Genomic DNA, 23,966 nt, shown 5'->3' on the forward strand with positions numbered 1-23,966 from the left:
GTATATTAAAATATGGTCCACACAACGATGCTGCCACGCATCTATAATATGTCATATATTAGACGCAAATGGAGAAAATTTTTTAACTGAATGACAAGATAATTGAAAGATCAGGTAGCCTAATTTTTGGAAGAATTTGAGAGCCGGAATATTGTGGATTTTTGTAGATCGTCGTCATCGTTTTCTAAAAATATTTGATTATCAAAATGTTTACCTTATGGACACTTGTGGAGGCCTCTTTACTATGCCTAAATGCAGTATGTGTATTACACGAGGAACGCTTTTTGGCCAAGTGTGAGTAAAAGATAAGGTAGATAAACATGCTAATATTGATAAAGTTTTTTTGTAGTTGGTTGGGGTGCACAAGGCTCTAATATGCAGGAATTCGGACAGCCCACAGCGAAAGCTCAAATCTTAAATTTGGTTAGGTCCATTCGCACTGTCGCAAAGAGTAAGTGTGACGATAACATAGATTGTTACATGTACCAATTTATATTTTCTTTTTAGTACCACTTATATTCCTTAATGTGCTTGCGATATTAATAAAGCTGATACTTGGATAATAAAGCGACTTTTATTTTGCATATAGTTTAACTAATCTAAATAATAATAGTATATAAACTGATATTTCAATTCATAGTAACCCTTCGTTGAAGTACTGACTTTACTCTGTTTTCAAGTGCTATGCTGTAAGCATCCAATTTATATGCAGCAGCTTCCAACTTGTCGACGGTGTCAGATATTTCGTCGATTTGCTTCATTAATGGAACCTATAGCAATAAACAATTTTGTAACGCATTTAGCAATGAAACAATAAAAACTATAATACCAATTGTTGGAATTTTATGCTTAGTTCATTTGTTGATACGCTCAGGTTTTCAGCAATTTGTTGCATATCTGAGTATTTAGCCACAGTGGCTTTATTCATTTCCTCCAAAAGCTTGTAGTCTTCAAGTGGAGCATTTAGTTCATTACTAATATAGTCCTCCGTCTTGCGAAACATTTTCGTGGCTAATTTGCTCAAATTAGGATCATGAGGATCCAAAGCTTCGAAACTTGAAGTACTTGTGGACAAAGTGGGACCACGTATAGGCGAATCAAGTAATGCATTATGATCTTGTAAGGTTTGAGGCTCTGATGGCTCTGCAAAATATTCCGCTTTGTTTTCCATTGAACAAATTTTATTAATTACACCCGGTTATTTATAATATAGTAAATTACACTTTTAATGTACTTTTATAAGAACAACTAATTTTCCAAAAACAACAAATTAATTCTTATCATTGACAAATAGGTATTCGTAAACAAAATACAGCTGTTATAACTTTATGAGCGATGCCACTTTGTACCAACTTTATTTGGAGAGATGAAAAACAATTTCGACCGACAATTTACGTACCACTTCTTTCATATTCAGAATTTCATCAGATTTATAGATCAAGACACTGAAAAAAGATCTATCCTTTATTCTATATTTGAAGTAAATAGGATACGATTTATTTAAACTTCTTAAAGCGCAATATTTAATGCAATCAATTATTGTCTTAAAAAAATGGTGCATGATTGCAAGAGCTATATTTAAATCAAAGGGGTTTTTTAATTATATAGTATGTGCTCTAGATTTTTGTGCACAACTCTTCTTCGGTTAAGACTAAACGTTAAAAATAGAAATATAAAGTCAGCAAAATATTTTGCCACTGGGCTTGGGAAACATTCATATAATCAAGCAACTAATCCGCTATGCGCGATAAAGTAAGATTGTTAAACGACAAGTATATACATATGTATGTACGCATGTATTTATAATAACATCTATTAACGACAGAGGATGTACTCTAATGAACACTACTATAGATCTCTTTTAGTTCAAACCACTGTAGAGGTTCATGGTTCAAACTGATAAGTACCAATGGCTGGGCTTACTTTGTGTTTTATTTATAAATGTAATACTCCTGTTAGGAGCCGAACATGCACACATACGAAAATTTAAAAACCAAGAATGAAAGAAGTATACATATATACTTACATTTGTATATAGAATCTCTATCATTTAAATAAGTGGGACTTAAAGTAGGGTACTTAAATATTATCAAACCATGCATAATTATCATATCTCATTATATCACTTTTAGCAAAACGCAAACACCAAAAGTAATAGTCAGTGATTCTCCTTCATTTGATGTAATTAGAGGTGAAATGGCGCTTGTCAATGTCGATCGCAAGCTAAAACATTTGTTTGATGGTAGCGACTGGAATGTTTATGACGAAAACGTCCTTAATTTGGGCGTAGGTGCTCCAGGTCCAGATTTATTGCAGAACTGCTGTGATATTTTTGAAGCAGCTACAAAGCATAGACTAGTAAGTTAACTGCTATATTAGAGTTATATTTAATAACAGTTAATTCTTTTGCAATTTAGAAACATGAAAAACAAAGCAATTTATCTTATCTTTTCCAATACGGGCCCACTAGTGGATCAGTAGAAATACGAAATGCTATCGCAGAATACTTCAGTTCTCTATATGTTGATGATCCCGTAAAAAGGTATGTATGTGTGTGTTTGAATATCTCAAGATATAATATTATTTAACACAATTTCTACAAAGTGAGGATCTTATTATAACAACTGGTGCATCTCAAGGACTACATTTTGTCTTATCAACTCTGCTTGATTTAAATGGTGTAATTTTTGTTGACGAAGTTACTTATATGATTGCATTGGATACTATGAAACAATTCACAACTCTTACCATCGTACCGTGTATGTAAAAATATCTCCAAATATGTACATACATATGTATATTTAGGCTTTTTATATAATTAAGTCGATATATCACTCATTCTTTTTATATTATGAACAGGATATATTAAGTTTGCCACGAAGTTAGCTGCGATCGAGGTCCATCTATCTGTCCGTCTGTTGGTATATACGACAGCCAATTCCTCAGCTTTTGAGATATGAATCAGCAATTTTGCACAGGTCCTTTTCTTCCCATAAGCAAAGTCGGAATCGCCGATATCGAACTACAAACATATACATACATGTTATACGAACTGATCGATCAAAATTAAATTTTTACATATGTATATGGAAAACTTTATTTAACAAGTTATCATCACAAAATTTGGCATGAAAAACTTGTTCACATCGGACCACTATAGCGTATTGCTGCCATACAAACTGAGCTATCAAAATCAAGTTCTTGCAAGAAATCCGAAGAATATTATTGTTTCGGTGCAGCCGAAATTAACGTTTTTTATTGTTTTATCTTATAAAACAAAAAAAGTACCATATTATTTTTTATTTCAGTAAAACTTAATGACGATGGAGTTGATGTGAAAGAACTTGAAAAAATAGTACAGGAAAAACGGTTTCAATCAAAATCTAAAACATTCTGGGCAATGTACTACACCATTCCAACTTATCACAATCCAACTGGTATACTTTTTTCTGAAGGTATTAACCAAAATATAGAATACTACTTTAAAGGTAAATTTAACACTTTCGCTTTCTCGTTCCAAATAAAATAATAGCTGTTTGCCAAGAGCTTGCGAATTTAGCTAGACAATATGACTTCTTAATACTATGTGACGACGTTTATAATATCCTAAATTACACAAGTTCGAAGCCAACGAAGCGCTTATTTGCCTACGATAATGGCCCAGGGAATATAATTTCAAATGGAAGCTTCGCAAAACTAATTGGACCAGGCGTTCGAGTAGGTTGGTTGGAGGTACCTGCCCGATTAAAACCAATTTTAGAAAATTCGTAAGTAAACGAAATTTTTCAAAATTAATATATTTCTTAAACATGATTGAATTCCATTATTGCAGTGGTATCTTGAATAGTGGAGGCTGCTTTAATAATTATACATCAGGCATATTAGTCAGTCTTTTTGAATTAAAATTGGCGCAAGAACATATTGCCATTGTGAAGCGTGCTTATAAAGAACGCATGTTGGCAGCTTGTGAAATACTTGAAAAAAATTTGCCTGTCAGTTGCAAATGGATTAAACCTTCGGGAGGATATTTCATTTGGATTTCTCTACCAACGAATACAGATGCTGGGAAACTTTTACAAACATGCTTGCAAGATGAGAAAATATTTTTTATTATCGGTTCTCGTTTTGCTTACAAACCTATGGTAGCAAATAATTGTTTGCGTTTATCTATTTCATTTCACAAGAAGGATAAATTAGTTGACGGTGTCACACGCTTCTGTGCAGTGGTCAAACGTTTTTTGGAAGAACCCAAAAAATGAAAAAAAACAGCAATTTAATTTTATATACATATGTACATATGTATATATCACAATCCAATCATATATTAGAGAGTTTTTTAGAAATGCTTTGCCAAATAAAAAAATAAATGAAATTAAGATTATCTTGTAAGTCATTATTTTAGTTATGTGTGCTTTTTTAGCATGTGGCGCTGAACGTCGATCTTCCGCCAAAACTTCTCTTCGCACTTCAAACATTGATGCGTCTTCCCAGTGGTGTGGATGGCCAGATGCTGTTTCAGATGACACAGTTGTGTAAAGGATTTCGCACAAATGTGACAAATATGCTTACGTTCGTTTTGATGTTGACTCAGCACATGTTTCTTCAAATGATCGAGTGTCGCGAATGGCTTATCACAGAGTTCACAGGTGTGTCGTTTTATTTGCGAATGTACTACACGTATGTGTTGTTTCAAATTAGTATCAGTGTAAAAAGTTTTTCTACAATATGGACATTCGTGTGGAGCATCTAAAAAGATGCGTAAATGAGTTTTTACGTGATAGTTTAATGCTGCATTGCTACGAAATATTTTATCACATATTTCACATTTCAGCAATTTTCCCGTTACGGTTCGTTCAATACCGCTTTGAACATGGTGTATACTCTTATGATGGATCAGTTGTGTATAATCCTTGAAGCTAGCGTCACATTTATTGCATATTAATACCGGCAGTTCATGTTTGTGGGCAATATGTTGTAACAGAGTTTTCTGATTTAAGAACCCTTCAAAACATTTTGGACATTTAAAACACAATTGAGAATTTAAAACCGTACTATCCTTAGTATCAGTACATTTTTCATCCGTATTCGTTAAATGTAACATATCTGGCAAATTTAGGTCTAAAGCATCCCAACATTCGGAAAAATTAAATGAATTCTCATTGACATTGCTCAAGAGAAATTCATCAAGAAATTCCTCATTCATTTCAATTTTCACATCATCTTCATCCTGATTCACTGGCATGAGCAAATGTGTTTCTTGATAGTGTTGTTGTAAGGAAGCTCGTGAGACAAATTCTGTAGGCACTTTTTCGGAACGGGGACATAGGCTACAGTAATATAATAATGCACTGGCAGTGTGCACATTGGAAAGTACGTGCTTTAGCAATAGCCCACGACTTTTGTATAATTTTGCACATGGTACACAAACATATCGGCCATCCATATGAGATTCATTAATATGCTTCTCCAAAGTCTCTGCATTAGCATATAAGCTACAACAGTATTTACAAATGCTTATTCCTAAATCAGTTTGGTTTATATGGAGATTTTCGTGCGCTTTTAGCTGACGAAACGCAGTAAATTTGTCCGAGCATTCTCCGCAATTATACACACGCTTGGAACGGTTTTTTAATTTCGCAGAATTAAGTATTTGAATACTTGCCGAAGTGTTAGTGTCAACTTCTTTCTCCGTTTTTGGAAGAATTGTGCGAAACTTCTTGGTATGTTGTTCGGAACATTGCTCTTCAGGCCTGGAAATGTTAAACTGTGTGCTATCGGATTCTTCCGAGTTATTGAAAGAATTATTTCCTTTACGATATAAATTGTCGGAAACGATACCACTTTTGAAATTTGTTTTTGGGACAACATCTTCATTCCTTTCGTCTCTCACCACTGTTAAGCCCTCTGTAGCCACATTTTCTACACTCGGATTTGTTTCTATTACAGGATCATAAGCCGAGAATGTTTTGAATATATATTCTTGTAAGCGTGTCCTGTCCGGAATTGGTATTAAGCCAAAACTAGTACTAATAAACGAATTTAATTTTGAATAAAGATTATGACAATTTGTAATACTCAAGAAAACTTACTTGCGAATCAGGAAACCAATAATGCTGTCAAAAAAATTTACAAATGTTTTTCGCTCCTTGTATATTTCCATTAAAATTTTATCTGTATGTAGCTCCGCCATCGTTGATGTAAACAAACTACAGCTGCTAAATATTTATTTCTACCATCTACTGCATTCGTGATACTTATTTCTTGAGGAAGTATGGCCACACTAATTTGGCGCGCTTTTTTAATAAGTGAATTTAGCTGTCAGAATGACAATTCCACAGCCCCGCCATCGAGTTGCTTTTCTCATCATATTTTGGTGCTTTGCGTGCTTTTTCGTTTTCCAAAACAAAACCGTGCTCGAAAATTTGTGTGTGTCTAAATAAAGTGCAGATTAAAAATACGAAAAATATCAAAATATTGTTATAAATTATTAGAACTTTTTATATTTCCATGACGACGTTAAAGTTCAGTGACCCTGTCACGCTGACCCAATAAAGCCAATAGCTTTAGCTAGAACATAATCAAGCGTTTCAGTGTTCTTTCAGATATTAAATAGTAAAATTTATACACATGCAATATTTTACAAGCGCGAGAATAACTCAGGAATATTTCGATACGCCAAATACGCTAGTTATTGGGCCATTCTCTATGTTTGTAATATTCTTTTACATCAAACTATTTTACGTATTGGTTGCTCTATACATATCATTGCATTACATCAACACAATCGGAGACTAATATCCATATATAGGGGGCATACGCAACAACAGAGAAAGACAAGTGAATCGCGGCGGGGGTTTGTAATATAGAAATGTATCATTTTATGGCCACATGTGCGCCTGAGCCATTGGAGTTATCGGAAAAAGTTCAAATACCAGGCCACGTACGACAATATCTTAAGGACTTCCAATTAGAGACGATTCGTTTTTTACATAAACATTTAGCTAATCGAGATTTTTGTATATTGAACGATGAGAGTGGCTTGGGCAAATGTGTGTCAACTGCTGTGTATTTAGGTGCAATAGCCAAAAATAAAACATGTCTTATTGTTGTTCAAAATGATGATGAACTTGTGGCTAGTTGGCAATTTCACTTCGATGTACTTACAAATCTAACCGTTGGAGTTTTGGGTTCGAATACGGGTGAGTTTAATGTTCTAAAAATATTTTAATTAACATTTATAAATACTTTGGTGAAGTATATAAATGAAAATGCCCACATAGCTCCCGCTTAGCATTGACCTCGTTATTCTCGTTGCATCGTGCATATGTATATTTACATACTATATGTACATATGTCGGTACGCATGCACTCTTATCAGTTACTAATACATATTTATATCCACATGCACTTCTATTTGCTCGAATTTCTATATATTCTGTAAAATCTGTTCACAGAGTTAAAATAGTTGAAATCAAAATTAAAGAAGCACATATAAAGGCAAAATTAAAATTGATAAGCATGATATGATACATATAAACAAATTTTAAGTTATTGCAAAATATACCAACTCATATTTTCGATAAAATCTTCTAAAACATCACCGGTAAAGTATCTTAATAGTTTTCTGCATTTGTAACCGTCTGTGGATGGATATGTATTCGGCTCAGGTCCGACTGTCTTGTGAACGGAATAAATTAGCGAATATCATATCAACGTTATCATTGCTTTAATACTTCGTTAATGTATATTGATAGTTAAAAACCATTAAAATTAAATGAAAAGTTTAGGATTTTAATAAAATCAACAAGAAAAATAGTCAACTATTTAATGAAGCTATGATATCCTTCTTCAAAAATTCAAATTTTCCAATACAAAAATTGGTTTCGAGGCATGATACCGAGTTGACCGGGTCCGGGTCTGTTACGATGCCGCCGTTCGTGGGCACGGTAATTTGGAACGACCAGTTCCTACGGCAGCTATGTATGTTTATAATGTAGTGATCCGATTTCTTCGTAGTGTGCACCGTTGTCTTAAACAATATCCGGTGCTAAATTTTATGAAAATTTCCCGTCAAAGATTCCATTTGGTCTCCGACGTTTCCTTTTGTGTGTAACATACTCTTTGTGTATATACGCTGCTCAGAGTATAAAAATAGAGTAAAGTATGTAATCGTCATCTCAAAAATACGTTTTTAAACAAATATACATATATACATACATACCCTGTCACCCTTTGGAGGGCACAATAGACAATAGATCGCAGTGCAATCCACAGTATTATTTCTGATATAATATATTTGTACTTATCTGCTCTCTCCATACAGGCATCTTGGAATCACCGCCAAATGTAGTCATAGCGAAATGGGCTACTCTGCGTTCAACAATTGATGGAAACAAATGTAATTATGATTATATTATTATCGATAATCGAGGCCAAATGATGAGTAATAACTTCTGCATGTCTATGCTCTTGAGTAACTATGAACATAAAGTCAACTTAATAATATCTAGTAACGATGTAACGGTAGGTATCATAAATTATTGTGCAGATAATATGTTTATTGAGTATTAATTGTGTTTAATTATTCAATTTCAGTCTGATTTAAAATTGTTACATAACTCGCTGCGTCTGGGTGGGCGTTTGGAGCATCAGTATGAACAGTTTAAAGTTTTTGAGGCGAAATACAAATTGCCCGACTCGAAGGATGTACTTAATAAAATTGCAGATTTGGAACAATATTTCTTAAAACGTGAAATGATAAGTGATTTTTGCAAGTAAGAATCTAGTAAATAATTTTATGATACAAACTTATTATTCTCTCATTATACTCTGACAGAGTATATTAAGTCTGTCACGAAGTTTTCAACGCCCAAAGGTAACGTTGGAGATCCTATAAAAATTTATCTTAAAATGATCAGTTATGTCCGTCTGCGTGAATATACGTAAGCTAGTCCCTTAGTTTTTGAGATATCGCCTTGAAAGTTCGCACACGTTAGCTGCTCTTATTGGAAATGCCGATATCGGATCATTATAAAGTGTAGCTGCCGTACAAACTGAACTATCAAAATCAACTCCTTGTATGTCTGCGAAAGTGTTTTTATTTGACAAAATATCTTTTCAAAACTTACCATAACTTATTGGCCATGGACCGTTATAATATCCGAATAAATTTCTTTCATCTATACATAACAAAACCGATAAAATTAAGTTTTTGTATGGAGCTTTTTTATTGTGAATGGTGTTCTACTAACTTCGGTGCAGTCGAAGTTACGGTTTTTTCCAATTTGAATCTAAAAAAGTGTATATGCAAAGTGAAATTGACAATTAATAAATTTTTGTATTTACATTCAAAGAGATTTCCGGTTACGGCGTTATCGACATCAGTATGAAGACGAGCTGCCGCTTGTGGATGCAGAACGATATAAGATAAATTTGGATTTGTGGCGTTCCAATAGCTCACAAAAATCGAATGATAATGTCAACAATTTAAATGCGAATTCTGAAACGCCGACTGAAGAACTGTTCAATCAAGCATTAGCGCTAGATCGGGAAATAACGCACATTATAGATGGACAAAAGGCTGAAGCGTTGGTAATGGCAAATAATGAGGCTTCGGACGATGCGCTTAGTATGTCACCGCTTTTAATCGACTCTGACTCATGCAATAGCGATGACGCCGAAGCAGTTGTCGACATAACAAACCAAGAAATCAGTTTGCCCCCTCAAAATAAATCAGCAGCTCCCGACATTTATGAATTTGTTGACTTATCAACTGAGAAATGTTCGGAGGAATATGTGAGTAGTGTTAGCAGAGCTAAACCGAACACTGCAAAAAAAACGACTGAAACTCGATCGAATTCTCGATCGCCTGTGCAGAAAAGCAACAACATAAAGACAATTGTAATAAAAGACACAGAAGAAATCGACAGTGGCAAAGAATTGACTAAAAGCCAACTCAACCGAAAAAAGACAAAATTACAAGCTTCCAAAAAGGTTTTGGAAAAAAAGACAAATGGAAAACCAGCAGATAAAAATGACAATCAAAATGAAGGTTTGAACACCCGCGTTGAAGAGAAAGCCACCAAGGTGAATGATAGCAATAAAAATGCAACAGTTGCAAAACGTCAAATGAGAAATAAAAACGTAATGAAGCAAAATGTTGTTACGGAAAGTCAAACGTCACAGGTTAAAGCTAATAATACAGATACAATTACCACAACTAAACGCAGAACTTTGAAACAACCGGAAAAATATGTAAAACAAACCGCAAATAAAATAATATCCACTGATAAAACGAAACTTGCCACTACAGCGAAGCAAAAGAATTTGGATCAGTCACATAAAAATGAAGAAACACTAAAAACAACTGATAAAGCGGTGGAGCGTACTAGCCCTAGCAAATTAAATCAAGCTAAGCTGAATACTGATAAGTCAGTAAGAGGAAAAGACCAAACACTCGATGAAAAAACCGCTGTGTCGAAGGAAAAAGAAGTAAAACCCAAGCAGAATGTTAGTGAATTAATAGAGACCCCTAGACGTTTAAGGCAGACAAGAGGCGACAAAACTGATGTTCGAAAAGACAAGGAGGCTGTGACAACTGAAAAAGTTACTCCAGCTATAGTCGAGTCTAGAAATACTACAAAAAAGGCACCGGAAAGTGATAAGGTCAATGAAAATAAATCTGCAAAAAATTCACCGAAAGATTCACCAAAAGATGTTGTCGTAAAACAAAATGTCAAACCGAAATCAAAAAATAACACACGCGTAGATGTGCCAACGACACCAACCGTGCGAAATACCAGAAGTATGCAACGCCAAACGCGATCCACGGACGCCGGAAGAAGTAAATACATGAAATCGCCACTGATACTAGATGATAATAGAAAACCGAAAAGAAAACGAGCTAGACTAGAAGATTGTGCCAAGGCTGGAACTAAGGCTCAGCAAGAAGATGAAAGCTCATCGGTTGAAGCAGAAACAACAAGCAAACGCAAGAAAAACGAGAAGGAAAAAATAGCAACTGAGAATAATAGTAATGCAAGCGGGAAAACCGCGCAGGGTAAGAGTAAAAAGAGGCAAACAAATAATAAAATTATTGATACCACCGATTCGGCCATACTGCCATGCTCCGGCAACACAGAAGACATGCAATGTGGTCAAAAAATAATTGCCGATACGCACTCAGATGACGGCTTTTTGCGACCACCAACACCGGTGCGCAACATACGTAATTCTGAACCAAAAAACCTTTTACCCACACCTATTAGCATAAACGATTCCGAAGTAGTATTTGTGCCATGCACAGACGCGCCGCATAAAAATCAATCGATTGTTGTCCTATCCAGTTCAACGGATGAGGGCTCACTTTCGTCTCAGCACTCTGCACAGAGCCGGCGAACACGTGCGCTGAAACAGAAAACGGCGCTCAAGCGTCCAGCAACGGATATTACCAATACCAGTCCATTGCCCACAACGCCCACTTTCGGCGAACTATTAGCCAAACAACGAATGCAACGCAAGTCACCGGACTTGTTCAGTGCGAGCACTGAACTTGGTTTAACTTGCACACAACAAACGGCATGCGATCGACACGATGGCGTAGAAACTTTTCAAGGCTTCAAAATATTCGGTTCGGAAGTGAAACAAATACAACAACAAAATGCGCACACTGCTGGTGGCAAGAAATCAAAGCAAATGTTAAGTCGTGGACGCTCATGTTTAAATATACTCGAGAAAATGTTTGATACGCCCGCTGCGGAGGCCACAGTTGCTGCGTCGACTGCTCAAGCGCAAACGCAAACGCAAACGCAACCTAAAACAAAAACAACAAACACACAGAAATCAACAAAGAAAGCACCAGACAGCAAATTGGTGAAACGAGCGACCAGGGGTAGCCAACCGGTAATGCCAACACTGCCAAATGCAGTCTCCGCCACACAACAGCAGCACGAGAAAAGTAAACAAACCCAAAATAATGACACTGCTACAAATCAGGTGATTAGCGGTGCTCTGGTGGACGAAGAGATTTTCGAAATAACGAATAATGATGCTTTCGGCAGTGTGATGCGCATCAATTCAAATGGTGAAATATCGCCAGTACAGACAACCGCACGCGGCCTACAGCCAACACAACACAATAAGATCACGAACTATCTAATCGGTACAACGCAACTAACACCAACGGAAGCCACCATGGATGAGCGTACGCCAAGCAAGCGCACACAAACGCCACTGTCCGGCACAGTGACGCGCCGATCGCCGAAAAATAAATCAACACAATCAACCAAACTGACCAAGTGGTTTCAGAAAAATGGCGCGCTCAATGATCTCCAAGCGAATGCAACACAGAATGACCCCAACAGAAACACAATGGCTAAGCGTCTTAAGCGGCGTTGCCTAGAGTTATCCTTCAGGAATTGAATGAAATTGACCATGTTGATGATAATGATGATGAGGACGTTAGACGCGACAATATGCATGTACATATGTATGTATGCACATTAATTAAATTAAAAATGCATGTATTTAATTATAGAATTATAGACAGTATATTTTAGACAGTTTTAATGTATCTGTATTCAATTTTAACACAATTACACATACACAGTTGTTTTTTAAATTACTTACATATTTAGTAAACTAATTAAATATTGTACGTACGCACAAAAAACAACACAAGAATTAGTTCAAAGTATAGACATTTTTAGTGTAAGCTATGCGAAATGTCTGTACCCCACACATAAAACTGCTGAGTACAACTTTATCGCATCGGCCATTGAACGCCAATGAATGTATCCCTCGTATTCTATTACATATGAAAGCAATTGGAAATTTTACATACATATTTACATATACAAAAAGAAAAAAACTAAATACGTTTACATTAGTTTTGTTCTAGTGTTAAATAATATTATACAAACACATACATATATATTTACACACGACAGTGTAAAATAACATCAATGTTAAAAAATTAAAACATTAGGCCAAAAAAAAGAGAAGAAATAATTAAATTGATTGAAATAAATGAAGTACATAAATGAATTGAAATGCGTTGGTATGAATATTATCCTGAATTACTGAAGATCGCAGTTAAATTTTCCATAACTGTTTTGCGCTGATTTTCCAACTCACGACGGCAGATGATGCCCAAGAATGGCGGGCACTGATATACTATGTCTTCCTCGCAGTAGGTGTCACGGCCCTTAGCACGACACTTAAATTCGCTTGTGGATATCACTGTGAGATAAACAAATACATATGTAAGTAGTATATAAAAATAGTATATGGAATGTTAGTTAAAAATGCGTAACGTTTACTTAAATTAATTCATAATCGATTTGACGTAGCGATATTAGTAGCTTTTGAAATGTACGAGTAGTTTAACATATTTTATTCTAATACTAAATTGTTACAAAGACAACAAAACTGCCTTCAATATTTTCTTAAACATGCGCTTTGAATGAAGTTTTGTCGATACCGTTAAATTTTATATGAATTTCGAAAAATTCGAACATTATTTAATATCTTTTATTTGTGGATTCTGAGTTGCTTTTTGTAAACATGAAATTTCGAAAAATTCGAACATTCTTAAATACCTTAATTTTTTTAAATATTGAGTTGCTCTTTTTTATACATGCCAGCCCAAATAAAATCCGTCAAAATTGTTGCAACGGAACAGATATTTCGACGACTTCGAATTGAAATTATGTTCTATTAATTTGTTACTCGAACTTGCTTACGTTAAGCATGTATTTTCAGAACAGTTTTGTCGAAATTGCTAAAATTTAGTATGTATTTCGAAAAATTCGAAAAAGTTTTGTCGATATCGCTAACTTTAATGTGAATTTCGAGAAATTCGAACATTATCAAATATCTTAATTTTTTATATATTGAGTTGCTCTTTTTAGACATGCCAGTTGTAATAAAATACGGCGGTATTGTTATGACGAAACAGAAAATTTGACGAATTCGAATGAAATTCTCTTCTACTTATTGGCTACTCGAAATTGCTTACTTTACGCATGTATTTTCAGAGGAGTTTTTTCGAAATTGCTTAAATTTAGTATGGATTTCGAAAAATTCGAACATCGCGTATTCAAAAACTAATTTCAATATTTCTTTATGCATGCTTTTTCAGCAAAGTTTCGTCGAAATCGCTAATATTAATATAAATTTCGAACACCAACTATGTTATTTATTTTTTTTTTTTGCGTTGCTATTTTTAAACATGCAATTTTAGGAGAGTAATAGCGAAATTATTACAACGGAATACAAATTTCGAAAAATGTGAACTTTGTGAAATAAAAAATTGTCTTCGAAATTTATTATTCGAAGTTTTTTATTTGGAATTTTGCCGAAATTGTTAAAATTTAATTTGAATTTAAAAAAAATCGAAGATTGTGTAATCAAAAACAACCTCCAAAATTTTATTGGGTTTGAAATATCTACTTTAAACATGCATTCTGAGAGAAATTTTCTCGAAATTGCTAAAAATTAAGGGTAATTTGGAAAAAAAACCGAAAAATTCGAACATTGTGAAATTAAAAACAAACTTCAAAATATGTTTGGATTTGAATTTTATACTTTATGCAATGCGTTCTGAGAGAAGTTTTCTCGGAATTGCTAAATTTAAGGAGAATTTCGAAAAATTCTAACTTCAATATTACTTTGATGTTTGTTTATTGTTTTGAAAAATGCGTTTTCAGCTTAAATTTAAATGAAACGTTTTTGTCTTGAAATTTTAAAATAAAACTAGAAAGAATGAAACTGATATTCAACTGACATTTTTAAATTTGGAAATATGTATATACAATAAAAACACACGCACGCACATATATACATTTAAATTTAATAGTTCTTCGAACATACCACAATAGATGCCTTTGAAGAAGCATGTTGTATGCCTTGACTCAATCGTATACGTTGGGTCTTTCTCTCCCGGCATAGTCTTCTTAACAATATAATCTGCTGTCGCTTTACTAAAAAAATGCGGCCAATGCGATGTACGCTCATAGTATTCAACGGTATAACGCCAATCATGAGCGTGTCCACTATCGCCGATAATTTTGAAGCTTAAACTAAAATAGAAGGAAATATACCATTTCTTTAGAAAATATTAAAATATTATTTTAGATACAAATGCTTACATGAATACTTATCAAAAGTAACGGTATGTATATATGTATATGGTACACATGAAACAATGATTTCAAATATGTGCATACATATATCAGTGAATGTAAGAGCAAAAATGTAAATGATGAATGTGAATTAAGTTGCGATCGCCTGTCGGCGTATAAAAAGTATAAGGTTACTAATTATACATACATACATACAATTCCATGTTGATATGTTTGTAGATCTACATACATATGTACCAATAACTTTATCAAATGAATTTACATATACATATACATACATACGACTTCATTTAAGCTGAATGTTAGAGGGAAGAAAATATCACCACTTTTGCTGTTTTTGTTGTTGTTATAAAAACAAACAGCTTTGAAGAATACCTTTGAGACCGGATATAAATCCATGCATTTCCGGTTTAAAGTTCAGTCGAATGCAGTAAATATACTAGTTTCCATGACAGTCGGGTCTACGAACCCGAATTTTTATGCAACCAACATTATCTAAGCTTCAGCACTCTCAAAAAATTTTTATAGACATTTTTCTAATGCTACGACAACAAAAAATAATAAATATATTTTATGTTTGTAACACTTAGTTCTTCTGGGAACTTCGATATTCCACTTCAAAAAACATATGCTCAATGCATTTGTATGCCAAATCACCAGGTTTCAAGTTCTTGAATTGAAAGTTATCGAAATCGGATAGGTAGTTCTTTAACTAATAGTGGGTAAATAAGTCAAACGTGCAGAAAGAAGTAAAATATTCAGAACAAAAAGTACCAAGTCATTGTAAATTTTCAAAACAAGTCAGAAATTGTTTGTATCGCACAGCACAAGGAAAGGTAAAATCGATCTTAGACAGCATAGGTAGGCTGCGGAGAGGTATACCATAATATCATCTATAAACAATAGGGACTGCAAACTGCTTGTTTGAAAACAAGTGAACAAAAGTACAACATTTAATATCGAAGGTAAAAGGTTTTGGAAAAAGATATGTATAGTTGCAACAGGTAAAGTACTATATATGGTATTTTGTCGCGTGGAGATGTTTATGTTTATGTGTTAATTTGCATTATGAATTTTCAGAATTCTGACAATTCGCTAAAGTGAACATGCGTTTCGAATAATTCGAACATTATATAATCAACCACTACATTCAATATTACTTTGATGTTAGAGTTCTTTAAGCATGCATTTTCAGCGGAGTTTTGTCCAAATTGATAAATTTTATATATGTATGTAGTTTTCGAGAAATTCGAAAATTGTAAAATTCAAAACTACTTTCAATATTTGTTAAATTATCATATGTTATGCATGCGTTCTCTGGTAAGTTTTGTCGAAAATGATAAAAATTTTAAGTTAATTTCGAAAAATTCGAACATTGTAAAATCTAAAACCACCTGTAATATTTGTATGGGTTTGAATTATTATAAAAAATGCAAAAATTTCAAGTGAGTTTCAAAAATTCGAACATTGTGATATCCGAATCCACTTTTAAAATTTATTTGGTTTTGAATTATTATTAAATTTTATGCATGCGCTCTGAGGGAAGTTTTGTCGAAATTGCTAAATACTAAGGAGAAATTCGAACATTGTGAAAAAAACTACCTTTATAAGAAATATTTATTTTCTGCTAGGTTTTGTTGAAATTGCTAAAATTTTATATGGATTTCGAAAAAATCGAATATTAGGAAATCAAAAACTACCTATCAAACTCGTTTGATTTTCAGTTATTTACTTTAAGTGTGTATTTTTCTCAAATTTTTGCCGGTAATTAAATTTAATATCGATTTAGAGAAATTCGAAAATAACGGAAACAAAGCCACCTTCATGTTTTTTTATTTTAGGTTTATCTTTGTAAACATGCGATTTAAGGGAAACTCCGGCAAAATTGTTACAGTGGAGTAATAATTTCGAAAAATTCGAACATTACGGAAACAAAAGCTACCTTTAAATTTTTGTATTTTGAGTTTACCTCGTTAAACATGCAATTTCCAGGAAATTTCGACAAAAATGCTACAACAGAATACCAATTTCGAAAAATTCGAACATTATGAAATCAAAAATTACTTTAAATTTATTTTCTACTCTTATTATATATAATTTTATATACATATATGATTTTATATAGTATACGTTTGTTGAGAAATTTTGGCTCAAATTATAATTTCGAAAAATTATTATTTTTTATTCAAGACGAGTTCAAATAGTAATTTTGATTGAGTACATTTACAGTTAATATTACTATAAAACAACTCTGCAAAAATGTACATACATATGTATAAACTTATATTCGAACTATATAGAGTTCGAAAGCTACCTGCATTGTTTTTTATTTTTGAATTTTGCCGTAATTGCAATTGCAAATTTATGCCGGTTTCAACATATGGTTAACATTTGTTATTTTGATTTATCAGTGCACGTATACATATGTATGTATGTATTTATCTATATATATTTTATAAACTGTATCACTCTGTATATCTATGGAATGTGTTTTTGTTTTGACAACAAAAATTGTTTCTATGCGTATGATTTCCTAGAAGCACTCTTAGCTCATCTATGATGGCATCTTACTGATCGAAATAAGTATGTATGTACATATATAATGTAAAAATATGTAAACAATAATTTGTCTGCTCTTTGTACTTACACTGACGGGTTCAACGTGCGTATTTTGCTGAAATCTGACATATATTCCCACACCTCCACCGGCTTAACATTATAGATCATCGTATCAATTTCGAATTTCCTCGGCCGATTCGCGCACAAAACATACAACACCAATAGCACTGCGCTGCCGATGACCAAGCTTTTTGTATTCCTTCGTCCGAAATACATTTTTATATTTTAACTATTTATCGTCAATGCACAACTCGAATGAAACAAAATCACATAAAAACGCCGCGTCCGCTTTTCGTCGATGCAACAAATTGACGAGTGTACTCTTCGAACAACACTTTCAAACTGTCGGGCATATATCACACAGCATATGTACATATGTATGTATATCGCATGGAAACTGGGATAAGCGCAATGAGAAACTATCCACATGTGTGCCCTTGCTGGACTCTGTCGTGGGTGATACGTGTGCGGTGTGTATGTATGCGTAGGAAAATGTATAGTATACCTACATATCCGATTATATTGAGACTTACATTTGACCATAAAAGTATACCTATATGTACATATGTATATGTGTTTACATTTCAGTATTTTGTATACAGACATAAATTAATGTACATACATACATACATATTTATATACACCATACATATATAGGTATACCTGATCGTTGCTCCCAAGGGAAGTGTGGTGAATTTCTGCAAAATTTTGCCTAAACAAATTCCAATGCTATTGCTTTAAAACTTGCATATATGCATACATATACGAGTGTTAAACTGCGAACATCCCCGTCCGGTTGTCGGCTCTGACCTAGTGAAACTCAAAATATATTGAGAGAAAACGAACAGGCGCAAACTTCCGTTTGACTGCTGCAGAGCGGATCGTATGACACGTGACACGGAGAGCAGGCAACTCAATATTGATAGAGTGGCGCGAAAATGCTTTGGAAAATAATTACAAATATGTATATTCGCAAACTTTGCACATACGAAGGTACATTAAAGAGCTTATCGGCTGAAATGGGAAATAAATACGCTCTCTTTATTTGGGTTCAATATTTTTTCTCTCTCACAAAATCTCTGCAAAACCAGCATCTTTCTAGTCTTTGTGGTATAAATTGAGATACCTCGATGAAACTTCGTACATACTTATGTTCCCTGACGCTCTGATGAGGCTGGTATTGCAAATAGCTTTTGACTCACGATGACATATGGAGGGAAGATTTTTGGTGTTAAACTTTTTTTTTTTAAAGTAGGCATGACTTAATAGGTTTTTATACTTGCTTAGTCCTGACATATGGTGTGAAAATGGGTGCATACGACCACTATGTGGATATAATTTCTTCTTCTTTACTGGCATAGAAACCGCTTACGCGTTTATAGCCGAGTTAACAACAGCGCACTAGTCGTTCGTTCTTTTAGCAAGGTGGCGCCAATTGGAGATTTCAAGCGTTGCTGTCATCGTCCATGCCTCTGCACCATATAGCAAGACGGGAATAATGAATGACTTATAGAGTTTTGTTTTTGTTCGTCGAGAGAGGTCTTCACTTCTCAATTGCTTACTTAGTCCGCAGTAGCACCTGTTGGCAAGATATATCCTGCGTTGGATTTCGAGGCTGACGTTGTTGTTGGTGTTGATGCTGGTTCCAAGACAGACGAAATTATCTACAACTTTGAAGTTATGACTGTCATCAGTGACGTGGGTGAATCGCGAGTGCGACGACTGGTTTTTGATGACAGGAGATACTTCGTCTTGCCCTTATTCGCCACCAGACCCATTTGCTTCACTGCCTTATCCATTCTGGAGAAAGCAAAACTAACGGCGCGATCAATATCAATATCATCGGCATACGCCAGCAGCTGTACATTCTTAAAGAAGAATGTATCTGCTCTATTCAGATCTGCAGGTCGAATTATTTTTTCCAGAAGAAGGATGAAGAAGTGACACGAAAGATAGTCTGAGAGCCTTGTCTGAAACCTCGTTTGGTATCGAACGGCTCGCAGAGGTCCTTCCCGATCCTGGCGGAGCTTTTGGTGTTGTTCAACGTCAGCTGACACAGCCGTATTAGTTTTGCGGGGATACCAAATTCAGACATCGCGGCATAAATGCAGCTCTTTTTCATGCTATCAAAGGCAGCTTTGAAATCGACGGACGTCTGCTCCATCGTCATCGATTGGGAAATCGGGTTCGCCTTCTTCTGGCGTTATGCTTTCACTGCCATTCAACAGGCTGAAGAAATGTGTTCCCTCCATAACTTTATATCGGGATTCTGCTTGTAACGATTGTCTCATGTCTCTAATTGTCAAAATCGTAATTTAGTGACTCTGTTAGTCAGGAGTCTCATTTTAATATTCTGCAGATACAGTATAGTATAGTAGTATACTGTATCTGTCAGAATACCAAAATGAGGCATTGAGACAATCATGACAAGCAGAATACCGATATTAGTATGCTCTGGGAACGCCTTTTTTCGTAGAATTTCCGAGCATTACCCTTGTCGGCCAGCTTGTCAAGCTTTTCATATTCAAGCATTACGGCCTCTCTCTTTTTCTGTCTGCAAATGTGTCTGATCTGGTTGATGGTGTTTCGATCCGAAGAGCATCTTTGGTCACATTGTCCTTCTCTTCCGCCGGGGCGTGGGCGCAAGTCAGCAATATGTTGAAACACTTCACCTTGATGAGGATGGTGGCTAGACGTTTATCCACCGGTGTGAATGATAGTACTCGGCGACGATGTCTCTCTTCCACCACGAATCCCACACCCCTGTGCTGGATGATTCGCCCTCTCACCTTAGCTCGCCTTCAAACGGATATTTCTTGGGTACTCTGAGGATACTTGGTCTAAGGCCAGAAGTCGTGAGCTGTTTGAGCCATATGTAAAGGAAACGTTTATGGCCACACCCAAGTGAATGGCGATCAGAGAACTTTCCTTACTTGCATGCACTCCTACTACATCCTCCATGGATCCATGGATATAACGGTTATGTTAAAAGATTGCTTGGTGTTACTTGTCATTCCTCACTTACTTTCCTCTTTGCTTAAAAAACCCCTCAAATCCATAACTAGGAGAGACTTTTTGGGAACTCACTATAACTTTCGCAATGAACTAAAAATGTCTACCCGGCAAGTGTGTTTTTCAAGTTTGAAAACAAAGAGGTCACATCGGATCAAATCTGTAAAATACGGTCGATAGGGCAGCAGTTCGTAGTCTAATTCGCCTATGGCGACTACGGAGGTGTGGGTCGAGCTAATATAGGTTTCGCCACCTAAGAGTTATAGTTTTATTCATTGTTTCTGCAATAAGAATTCCATATATGATGATCATCTTAATGACTTTAACATCGGAAAAGTTAAAGAAACAGCTCTTAAAAATCATCGGGTTGAGCAGAATATTTCAACATTTGTTGTGGATCGACTCAACACATTTTGGTTAATGTTTTGGGTGAAAAGCGTATAAACGCCAGATTCATGCCAAAAGATCTGAACCTTTTACAAAAACAACGTCGAGTAGAGGTCGCAAAAGATCTGCTTGACAAGGTAACTGTCCTAAATTCATCGAACTGGCATAAGCCTATGACGTCAAAACTGTTCAACAATCGAATGGCGTTCTAAAAATGAGCCGAAAACCCAAACTTCGCTGAAGGCAATAAAGGGCATCCCAGCCGAGGCCCTTCGTCTTCTAATAAATATACGGGAAATTGGTTTAGAGCGTTGACATGCTCGTATTTTCAAGGCGATAATAAAGATTTATATTATAAAATTTATATTACACAAAGATACACTGTTATTAGTAAAACATGCTCTCTCATTTTCATAGAGATAACTAACATATTGGCTGATATATGCGGTATAAAGTCGCCCGAAAGTTCGAAAATCTTTATATTGGGGCTCAAGGTAGATTGACACGATTCATTCCATCTTTGATACACAGTGATAATATTATTAAGAGAGGATCTTCTCTGAATTTTAATTGTATACCCCATACATTGACCGATATTTTCGGTCAAAAGCCAACTATAGATGCTGGGGTCCATTGGCTTGAACAGTTTTGGTTGGATTTGGACAACTTTTTTGCTACATGGTGACATAGAATTAGTTTGCGTACTGTGAATTGAAAAAATCAACTGGAATTTATAATTGTGCTATATGAGAAGTAGACGTGGTTGTAGTTCGCTCTGTGACAAAGGAATGTGAGAAGAATGCCACTGAATAAACTTAGTCGAAATCGGTCGGGAGGGTCCCGAGATATGTGATTTCACCAAAAAGTGGGCGGAACCACGCCCATCTTTAAATTTTTACTCTGGCTCCCATAAAGCTTTCTCATATTATCTCTCGTCTATTTAGTCATTAATTTATCGCACTTTTAATAGTTTTAACCAGTACCGTTATAAGGGGTGTGGATGGGGTTATCTTCCGATTTCATCAGTTTTTACAATATCGATAGTGGTGCTAAAATAATTTATCGCGACCGAATTTGGTTATTGTAGCTTAAGTAGGTTAGGAGATATGTACATTTAACCGATTAGAAGGCATTATCCCACAAGTGTGTCTTCGAAGCTGAGATTGCAGCCATCAAGGTAGCAGTAGTTTTACTGCTCCGGAGTGCGGCCTCCTTTAGAGAAGAGAAAAAAGCCTTTTGGCCCAAGATTCAACGCAGGGGATCCGATCTCTTTGCCCTCAGTAAGGCTAACCTCTCCCTAGCTGTGGTGATTTTAGCAGGCCATTGCCCTATTGGTGTCCATGCTGTGAGGTTGGGAATCGTACTAGACAACGTTTGCAGAAGCTGTTTGGAAGAAGATGAGGTAGAAACAGCACAACACTTCCTTCTTGACTGTACCGCGTTTGGGAGGTCAATACTTAAAGATTTGGAAGCGCATACCTTCAGACATTCCACCGAACTAGTGGGAGTTGAAATTAAGCGACTTTGCAAATTTATATTGGCTACTAAACCTGTAGCAATATTGCAAGAAATGCAGAAATGTTCATGAAAGTAAAATGTTTAGCCTAACCTTAGGCGTGCATGGTTATACTATATATCTAATTATAAATATATGTTACAACTATAATACAATTTTATTTCTATATATTTTTGTCACCTTAACCACTTCCTTGAATCATTTTGTGCCTTAATTTCGTCTTACAAAACTAACCTCAATACTTTTTTTTAATTTAAGGTTGCCGGAAGTCGCAATCAATGTTTGGGTGTTTCTCAAAGCAAAGTGATTAAACTCACAACCAAACTTTTTTATTTTTATTTTATTAAATTATTAATTAATCTTTTCAACAACATTTTCATCTCTCATTTTTTTTCTTTATTAATAAATTATTAGTGTGTTTTGGCATTCATTCGAACAAGCGAGTTACAAAAATATATAAACAGTTGTGTGCTAAAAAGTTGCATACTTTTAGGCAACGCATCAATTCAGTTGGTTTACGAATAGCAGCACACTTTGGTAATGTCACAGTGGATCGAAAGACATTTTACTAAAACATTTAGTCATATCAGCTACTTTGTTGAGAGAAATGGCTGACTTTCCACCAAACGTGCACTCGGATGATAACCTTATATACATTTCCGTTTGTTGATTAAACAAATCGTGAAGACTGCCTTGTGTGTGGCAAGTATTTGTATAGCTATGTATTTTCGCAGCTGATTTTTGAAGCGTGCATGACAATTCCTCTCGCGCTGTCTCTCTCAATTGACTTTCTCCAACAGAATCAATTGTTTTCATCTGTAAATGAGCGCTGCATGGTGTCATCTGAGTAACAAATAATTTGATCCAGAGGCAAACACGCCAAATACTGATCTAGTTACTACTAAACAATCGGCATCTCTATGATAAAAGTAGCACTAAGATTTATATACACAAACAATATATTATATCTTAACAAACTAACAACTAGTAATAAGTAAACATATTAGTTAGTATAAATAGAAGTAAGAACCATGTAATAAGTTAGTCTTAAGAGTAAGAGGACACATCGGTGCAGTTCAAACAAATTTTTTTGACTTGCATATTTTTATTTCAAGTGAAAATTAGCTCGCGAGTGGTGACTTGTATATGCTTGCTTATAAATAAAAGCTTTTATTTACTACACTCACACCTGCAGCGACGACACGACACCTTTTTAGTGAGTTATCACACATACATACAAATAAATAAAGTATTGGCTTTTTGTTTATTAACAAATTGACAGAGATTTT

General features: G+C 34.9%; 6 protein-coding genes across 8 annotated transcripts; 3 read left to right on the forward strand and 3 right to left on the reverse strand.

The window, feature by feature from the left end:
- Positions 1-78: 78 nt before the first annotated feature.
- LOC105229072 (immediate early response 3-interacting protein 1) lies at positions 79-841 on the forward strand. The gene is made up of 3 exons (XM_011209145.3): positions 79-294; positions 350-451; positions 508-841. The coding sequence occupies exons 1-3, from the start codon at positions 207-209 to the stop codon at positions 561-563; spliced, it is 246 nt and encodes an 81-aa protein (XP_011207447.1). The 5' UTR covers positions 79-206; the 3' UTR covers positions 564-841.
- On the reverse strand, positions 556-1,315 carry LOC105229071 (biogenesis of lysosome-related organelles complex 1 subunit 2). Its single transcript, XM_011209144.4, has 2 exons — positions 830-1,315; positions 556-770 (listed from the first exon to the last, which is right to left on the reverse strand). The coding sequence occupies exons 1-2, from the start codon at positions 1,169-1,171 to the stop codon at positions 630-632; spliced, it is 483 nt and encodes a 160-aa protein (XP_011207446.1). The 5' UTR covers positions 1,172-1,315; the 3' UTR covers positions 556-629.
- Positions 1,316-1,574: 259 nt separating this feature from the next.
- Positions 1,575-4,378, forward strand: LOC105229075 (2-aminoadipate transaminase). Of its 3 annotated transcripts, none has more exons than XM_011209147.4 (7): positions 1,575-1,752; positions 2,133-2,358; positions 2,418-2,542; positions 2,605-2,759; positions 3,309-3,455; positions 3,533-3,767; positions 3,833-4,378. In XM_011209147.4, the coding sequence occupies exons 1-7, from the start codon at positions 1,610-1,612 to the stop codon at positions 4,257-4,259; spliced, it is 1,458 nt and encodes a 485-aa protein (XP_011207449.3). In that variant the 5' UTR covers positions 1,575-1,609; the 3' UTR covers positions 4,260-4,378. The 3 variants fall into 3 exon arrangements, with proteins under 3 accessions (XP_011207449.3, XP_049314663.1, XP_011207450.2); XM_049458706.1 differs by having other exon boundaries at positions 1,647-1,784; XM_011209148.4 differs by lacking the exon at positions 1,575-1,752 and adding an exon at positions 1,956-2,070.
- LOC105229073 (zinc finger protein 883) lies at positions 4,289-6,341 on the reverse strand. Its single transcript, XM_011209146.4, has 2 exons — positions 6,090-6,341; positions 4,289-6,026 (listed from the first exon to the last, which is right to left on the reverse strand). Exons 1-2 carry the CDS (start codon positions 6,188-6,190, stop codon positions 4,403-4,405), a joined length of 1,725 nt encoding a protein of 574 aa, XP_011207448.2. The 5' UTR covers positions 6,191-6,341; the 3' UTR covers positions 4,289-4,402.
- Positions 6,320-13,050, forward strand: LOC105229077 (protein suppressor of underreplication). The gene is made up of 4 exons (XM_011209151.4): positions 6,320-7,199; positions 8,324-8,523; positions 8,596-8,774; positions 9,354-13,050. The coding sequence occupies exons 1-4, from the start codon at positions 6,869-6,871 to the stop codon at positions 12,418-12,420; spliced, it is 3,777 nt and encodes a 1,258-aa protein (XP_011207453.2). The 5' UTR covers positions 6,320-6,868; the 3' UTR covers positions 12,421-13,050.
- Positions 12,525-18,099, reverse strand: LOC105229076 (uncharacterized). Its single transcript, XM_011209149.4, has 3 exons — positions 17,791-18,099; positions 14,872-15,080; positions 12,525-13,239 (listed from the first exon to the last, which is right to left on the reverse strand). Exons 1-3 carry the CDS (start codon positions 17,976-17,978, stop codon positions 13,067-13,069), a joined length of 570 nt encoding a protein of 189 aa, XP_011207451.2. The 5' UTR covers positions 17,979-18,099; the 3' UTR covers positions 12,525-13,066.
- Between the last annotated feature and the right edge of the window lie 5,867 nt (positions 18,100-23,966).

This window comes from Bactrocera dorsalis, chromosome 5, assembly GCF_023373825.1.
Source record: "Bactrocera dorsalis isolate Fly_Bdor chromosome 5, ASM2337382v1, whole genome shotgun sequence".
Lineage (NCBI taxonomy): Eukaryota > Metazoa > Arthropoda > Insecta > Diptera > Tephritidae > Bactrocera > Bactrocera dorsalis.